The sequence below is a fragment of the Arachis ipaensis genome, chromosome B4 (assembly GCF_059453495.1).
Source record: "Arachis ipaensis isolate K30076 ecotype BB chromosome B4, ASM5945349v1, whole genome shotgun sequence".
Lineage (NCBI taxonomy): Eukaryota > Viridiplantae > Streptophyta > Magnoliopsida > Fabales > Fabaceae > Arachis > Arachis ipaensis.
In genome coordinates this window covers 145769517-145777259 of record NC_142439.1, presented here as the reverse complement: position 1 = coordinate 145777259, position 7743 = coordinate 145769517, and the positions used below count along the sequence as shown (strand labels likewise).

The 7743-nt window shown below is 33.4% G+C and overlaps 2 protein-coding genes across 2 annotated transcripts; both read right to left on the bottom strand.

Annotated features, from left to right (window-relative positions):
• Positions 1 to 242: 242 nt before the first annotated feature.
• Positions 243 to 1509, bottom strand: LOC107635545 (allene oxide cyclase, chloroplastic). Its single transcript, XM_016339041.3, has 3 exons — positions 1160 to 1509; positions 953 to 1074; positions 243 to 859 (listed from the first exon to the last, which is right to left on the bottom strand). Exons 1-3 carry the CDS (start codon positions 1407 to 1409, stop codon positions 458 to 460), a joined length of 774 nt encoding a protein of 257 aa, XP_016194527.1. The 5' UTR covers positions 1410 to 1509; the 3' UTR covers positions 243 to 457.
• A 1207-nt stretch (positions 1510 to 2716) lies between these two features.
• ATAB2 (RNA binding protein) lies at positions 2717 to 5794 on the bottom strand. The gene is made up of 5 exons (XM_016339040.3): positions 5222 to 5794; positions 4706 to 4775; positions 3715 to 3886; positions 3168 to 3311; positions 2717 to 3067 (listed from the first exon to the last, which is right to left on the bottom strand). The coding sequence occupies exons 1-5, from the start codon at positions 5710 to 5712 to the stop codon at positions 2808 to 2810; spliced, it is 1137 nt and encodes a 378-aa protein (XP_016194526.1). The 5' UTR covers positions 5713 to 5794; the 3' UTR covers positions 2717 to 2807.
• Positions 5795 to 7743: the final 1949 nt, after the last annotated feature.

The window sequence follows — 7743 nt, the reverse complement described above, 5'->3', positions numbered from 1 at the left end:
AGGTTGTTTTATCCATCAGCATGCACAACCCAGTTACTAGTCCACTAAGAATGTCATCACTATAATTCCATCCAAATAATCTAATTTTATTTATTTATTTGTGTCAACATCCAAATAAGCCTTTAAGCTACCCATGATTTAACAATTACATAAAAGTAAACCTTATTTGTGGTCAACTCTTCATAGCTTTATGATAATAAACAAAAGATAAACTCAACAGTGTCACATAACAATTATCAACATCACATGGAAGAACTTTCAATATAAAATTCCCTCAACAAAATATTAACTAAAAACAAAAGCATTTCTGATCAATTTCTTATCAAAAAGAGTTCCAAATGATCAAGCTTTTCATCATAACCACCATCCACCAACTACATACTAAAATCATTATTAAATCTACCACAAAAAAAAAAAAAAAATCATAGCCGCCTCACTTATTATTCAATAACTGTAATCAGTCAGTAAAACCAGGAACTGTAGCATGTGACTCAAGATTCTTAGCAGCATCAGAGGCCTGAACAGAAGGGTTAGGCTCAACAGTTTCAACAATAAGCTCCTTTGGCAAATCCTTAATACCCTTAAGATAGAAAGTGTACAAGATCTTAAAAGGGTACATAATTTGATGAAGCTTGACTTGCCCTGAAACACCTTCAAAGATTCCAGAACCACCTGTGACAGCAAGGTATGTGTCTTCATAGGTCAAGTATGGACCCTGAACAGCAATGTGGCCATAGTCACCAAAGTAGAAACTGTATATTGCTTCATAACGATCACCACCTTTCTCTGCTTTGTTTTGGATCAAAATGCAGATACCTGCTGTTATGCCTATGCGCTTTTGAAGGTCTCCAGTATACAACTGCATAATAATATAATTGAAAAGATTGTAATATGAATAATCATATGATGATGTTTGATCACTAACATAATTCAATCATAAAAAATAAATTACCTTGTTAGTGAAGGGTACAAGATCACCAAGGGAATTCACAGTTTTCTGGCTCAATCTAAGGTAAATGGGGCTTCCACGGTCACGTTCATTGATCTCATAAACACTCAGTTCTTGAACCCTCTCTACATAACATTGTGCACAATAAACATAAACATCATATGACATAAATAAAACAAATGAAATTAAAAACAAGATCTATGTATGTACCTGCAGCTTCAGATGACTCAGCCTGGCTCTTGCAAGAGAATGATTTCTTAGGAACTGAAGTGAAGTAGGAAGAGTGTGGCAAAGTGGAGTTAAGCTTGAGGCTTCTAGTGATTGATGTGTTTGATGATGAAGTGAATGGTAAGAGTGATGATTTGGTAGGTGGGGCTGTGAAAATTGATCTTGATGATGTGTTAGCAGGCCTAATAGAAGAAGCAGGGATTGTTCTCAAAGCATAGCTTGATGAGGCCATGATCAATGATATTGCTAATAATCTTATGAAACTTAAATATATAGAGATATTGGTATTGGTATAACACAAAAGTTGGTGACTTAATGTGATGAAAAAGGGTTGGCAAATGGTGGTTTTATATATAGGGAATAATAGCATAAGAAGTTAGGACAATGAAATTTGAATGTAGTGTGTGAACTTGTATTGGCTTACCGGCTAAATAGGTGGACGGTGGTAGGAATATGAACCATGTGATGGAAATTGTGGAATGTAAAAGAACCATTATTTTGATGAGGGTCAAATAGTCAATGATGGCTAGAGGCAAAAGTGGACGGTACAATAAATAGTGCCTCATTTTCTTTTGTTGGGAGTTTGCTACTTTTTGTTTTGGTGATGAGGGAGGAAACAAAATACTAACAATTATCACACTAGATTCCAATTCAGGTGTTATTTATTCATTTATTTTAAGCCCACGAGCTTTTGATCCTTTTTTATTCAAACAATTGACTAATGCTGTAATGCATACACATCTGCACAAACAATAGTATTAAAAGATTGAAGTTGTTTTAACTTCAATTAATTAAGCTCATCCATTAAATCATGTACTGCATTATTTTGTGTTATTGATATTAAATGTCATTACTGTTCTTTCTTATTGTTGAGTGCATTTTTATAGGTTTTAAGTCATCAATTCATTATTGTTGCTCAATAGTGGAAGATTTTAGTGTGGGCAACTTTGTAAGCAAGTGCTGCATTATAACACAAGATACATATATGAATGATCACAAAGAGAAATGAAGAGAGAATCAAAATTGTCCACTAACAATGGTTGAATTTGAAATTTTATAGTGTAATGTGCTTGTGTTCATGCTTTAAAGAATTTATATACTAGCTATTGGTTTATTTTATATACAGGTTGTCTGCACCTTTTCATAGTAGTCTAGTTTCATCTTTGTTTATTAATGAACATGCTTTCTTTGAGAAAAAAAAAAAAAACACTATGCATATACTCTTGTAACAAATATCATTTTGACTTCAGTATTGTTAGCAACCAAATTTATTTTCTTTGTTAATATATAATTAATTAATAACAATTTATTTTTATTCCAATGTTAGAGGTGTTTGGTGTGGTGCTTTTGAAAATATAAAAAACATAAACCCATAAAGCTCCATGTCAACATCAAAATATGATTAGCCAACTAATGTAAGGCACACCTATGCTAGGCTTGAAAGTTGAAACATCAGTTAGTTCAAATTCTTTAGGCTTTAAATTATTTACAGAAATGGTAAAATCTACAGAGGTTGAGAATGGGAGAACTGCCATAAGATGAGGAACAAGCTTATGAAATCTAATCATTTCTATGATAATAATGTTTTGTTACACTGAATATTCAACCATAATAATCATTATTTGTAAGATTATACAGGTGGAGGAGGCAAATCAAGCAAAAGCCAGAAACCAATACAATCTTCAGAATCTAAATCTTCTTGGATGGCAAGAAAATGCAGACCCCCACAAGCTTTCTTTGCTGCTTCCCAAGCTTCAGCTTCACTAGTTGTCACTGGAGTCTTCTTATAGGTGGCGTATACATACCTAGTCGAAATTCCAACTGAAAGAATAAGGCTCGCGCGAGCAGTGTCTGCTTCTACGGCACAGATCTCCAATCCATTCATCCAAGCTGTGCCACCAAATGATCATAATTCATAAGAATGATGTGGAAGAAAATTCTACTGCTTTCTTTGGGAGGATAAAATGAATGATGATTTGCAGTTATATACCTGCTAATGCTGTAGATCGAGAAGATGCAACAGCAAGCCCAGGGATCAATGTCTTGTCATCAATTTCGATACCCAATAAATCAAGATCAAGCCCAGCGCCAAACACAAATTTTGTCTCTAAGGATGAAACCTCCTCTCGAACAGCTTAAGAATGGATTATTGGAAGTTAGAGAGGTATGGTATGCCATATGAAGATAACTCAAAATACTAAAGCATGAAATTCAGATTTCTAAAAGTAAGGAGAAAAAGCTTTAAGCCCTTGTAAAATGCAAGCAATATAATCCATGTAATATAGATATGATCCATAACTCAAATTGGTGTAAGGAAATTGATGATTAAAAGGTAAAAGTAAGGTCTATTTGATTTCTATTTCCATTTTCTGTTTTCTTGTTTATGAAATGGAAGCAAAACTTAGTATTATATTATTTTCACTATTTTTAATTTAGGATACTAAAAATGAAGACACAAACTAAACACAGCCTAGCCTAAGGGTATCGTATGTCGAGCAATTGCGAATTAAATGACATGCGAGCTGTGGCCAATTTACCTGAGTAAGGTAATTGAACAAATGCCCATCTTTCCCCAAACAAATTCTCTGGAAGTTCTGTTGGGAAAGGATTATCTAGGGCCAAAAGAGGCTTGGATCCTTGTTGAAATCCAGGATGCCGCATATATACAGTCTCATAGCGCTCTTCTAGCCATAGAAGTAATGACAAACACTGAAAGGGATCATATGAATCACATTAAGTACACAAAATTGATGTGTGAACTCAATGAATCATTATCAAAATAAGATTCTAAATATACCAGGAAGTTCTATTTCCTCATTTTAAGCACACAGATAATAGAGGTATTTCACCCTACACACAATAGCCAAGAGGTGCCATTAATTTGGGAAACTTATGTACAGACCTAATTTGTCGAGTATTTGAACCACTTAAATCAATAATCAATCACCAATCAGGGGAGTAGGAGATAATATTATAATAATGTATCTTGAAAAATTTAGACATCTAATGAAATTCATGAAGATCCTTAATACTCAATATTTTAGTCTAGTGCAACAAGAACAAGCTAACTCTTGAAACATTCCAAAACTGCTTTACAATTCTTATTACCTCATTGAGACACTCTTAAATTAGTTTCCTGAAGCACTGAGTTCACTACCAAGCAAATTGTACTAATCGAACTAACCTTCTGCAGCTTTGGAAAACTTTCTAATCCAGCATGTAATAAGTTATGACCTAGCTGAGAATGGTTTACAATTTTTCGGATTAAATACAAATTTATATACTACTAATAAAGTCCAAATGTAAATAACTGATATCAAGTGATTGCAATTGCATTAACTCTTTACTAACTACTTATTCCCATTGATAAGTTAATTGGAGTATATAGTCACACAATGATGCAGCGAATGTTTGAGAACGTTCTTGAATGTACCTAAAGGAAAGGCAAAGAAATTGGCAAAACCTATAGTTTTCTGCTGAGCAGTTAAACTAGCAAAGCCATATTAAAAAAATAAATATCATACACACCCGTTTACTTGGAGTAGCTTTTATGTTGAGCTCCTTGGATGCTTTTGTAATAATTGTCTGCATCTGTGACCTACAAAGTAACAACAAAAGTAATCAACATTCCATACTATTACAGTATTACTGTATACTATGAACACCAAGTAAAAGAATATTCTTGTACAAAAGTGCCTGTAAATCTAGATAGAATAGAATGCCATGCTCTGTTTATCTAATTTTAGTCTCCTCTAATTGCTGAAGAAATTTGACAGCTGAAGTCACTAGCTAAGGCCTAAGGGAACATTTGCTTATGAACATTACGGGTGATTTTCTTTTTCCCTTCTTTGCTTTTACAAAATTTCCATATCTCAGCTTCTACTCACAAGCTAAAAAACTCAGCTTTTGGCACAAAAAAGTAACTTAGGTGATAAACGAATATTTTATTTTATTAATTTATATTTTCAGCTGCCAAACCTAATGAGACAATTGTACAAACACACAGAATGCATAAACTTCAAACTTAAAACCGAAATTAAGTACCTGAAGAAGCGAATTTTTTCAGGCAAAGGGACACCCAACTCCTCCGAAATAGTGACAATAGCGTCCTTAAGCGTGATGCTATTAATGACATTGTTGGGAAAATACTTAGTGTACTGCAAAGAAAGCGAGTTGTCACACACAACCAGCTCCCAAAGCTTCTTCCCTCTAACATCAAGAATGGGCCTTGAGCAGAAATCGAGTTCCCAGTCAGTTATGGACTCAGGGTCAGTTTCAGGGTCAAGATAGCACATTTCCGCAGTTGGGTCATCGTCTTCATCTTCAAAATCCTTCTTTTCTTCCTCCTCTTTCTCCTTCTGGATCGACACGGAGCTCTCAGACACCGATGAACATGTACGGAAATGGCGGAGTAGTGGGAGGTTTTTGTTTGAGGGAGTGATTAAAGATATTCTAACAGGTTTTGATGGGTTTATAGTGAAGTGTTTGGGCTTTGGGGTTCTAACTGTGGCGTGGTTGAAGCTCAGAGTTGCCATGGCTTCAACTCTGTTTAACTGATCAGAGAGTTTGTTGTTCTGAGGTAGTTATCCTCTGCCACATGTTTCGGTTAATGTTCATGATAATGATCATATTCGGTTTTTTTTTTTTTTGCGCCTCTGTTGTTGTTGGGCTTATTTGGGCCCATTTAACACCCAAATTAGTTGGGCTATTCAAAGAAAGCTGTATGAGGCCCAATTTAGTGGCCCAAACTTGTAGTTTAGACTTTAGACCCAATTCTTGACCAAAAAAGGACTTTTAAGAGTTTAGACCCAATTCTCAATCTTATGAATATTATTCTGACAGAAGAAAAAAAGTTATTCGTATTAAAAAAAAAAAGATTATCCTTGTCATAGATGCCTAGATGCACCAATAATATCTCTTCTTAATCTTAGATGCAATCAATTAATAAATGTGAAGCAATACATATGATATGCTCAAACATTCTGCTGCTGCATACTGCATATAGTTCCAATAAGTTGCAGCCAAACACACACACCATATCTACAAGTGGTGGTGGCGCCGCCCATCAACTTCAGGTAACAGCCAAATAAAAGTTACAAAACCAACAGTTACTTGAACTTCCTAATTATTGCTCACTGCAACAATAACAACAGTATCCATTATTTAAACAATTATTTTTTTAGAAAAATATTAATTTTTTTTAACCATGACTCTTAAATTTTAGTATTTTATGGTTAAAATAATTAATTTGAGTTAGTGAAGTGATTAACTCATTTGTTCGTTTAAGTAAATCTTGGAATTCGACTATTGTCTTGAGTATCATCCAGTAAGATAGGTTGCGTTTGGTTTTGGGAATAGGAAAAGTTAAGATACTGAAAGGATAGAGACAAAATAAACTAGTGTTTTTGTATTTTGTTTGGTAATAAACTTGAAGAAATTATGAAAGTCTAATTTATTTTCATTTTTTATTAAAAAAATTGGAAAAGAATATAATAATAAAAAAATAATAAAAATAATGAAAGAAAAAATAAAAAATAAGTTATATCTATTGTTAGTGTCTCTGTATTCTTCCTCTTATAATGGACACAAAATACATTAATTCAACATTTCTGTGTTTTTATATGTCCCATGCCCGTAAATAAACGTTACCTTACTGATCGATAAATTCTTAAATGGAGCTCAAATTCACGTGGGATCAAAGAATATTGTGAGAAATAAAAGAAAATACTATTAAAACTTAAAAGATTAAATTATATATAAATAGTGTTTTACAAGTCCACATTTCGCTCAATGTTTAGTGAAATTTACGTATAAGATTCTCAACTGATCCAAAATCCAAGTACGGGGAGACTAAACACTATACAAGAAATAATGCATGCTTTAATTTAAGCTCTGATCTCCAATGATGATTTTCCGAATTAAATTAGCGTTTCTCTACTTGTACATTGTCTTATAGGCAATGATCAATTGTTAACCAAGTACACTGTACCGTACTAATAGGGCATGGTTAAACGTGAATAGTCTTAGTTAATTAGATCAAGAAATGTACCTAATTATCACCACCAATTCTTTTAATTAGTTTGTTTTGTTCATCTTAATTGGGAAAATAAAAAATCTAATCCGTGAAAAATTTAAGATTTGTTTTGTTTCTCATTGAAACATGAGGTGGACAAGGTGGATTACAAGATTGTGAAGAGCAAGCAATAAATCTTGGTTTTGTCTACAGTATGAAAGGCAGTGGCCATGCCAATCACGAGCATTTCACGTGTTGGGATGTCTTCTTAGTGCAGTACAGCTTTGTGTTTTCGTCCATTAAGGTATTCTTAGACCAAAGCCAGAAAGGAACATCGTTTAGACAATATAACGTTGATATATAGTGAATCAATGAACCCCTTCTAGACATATTTAAAGTTCCCATGCCCTTTTTTGCTTATAATCTTTAATAATGAAATGCACACACCCAAAACGGAAATAAATTATTCTTTATGTGTTTGTTCAGTACTTAGATAATGAACTGTATCTATTATTAAAAAGGTGATATTTTCAAAACAAGTTAATCATATATA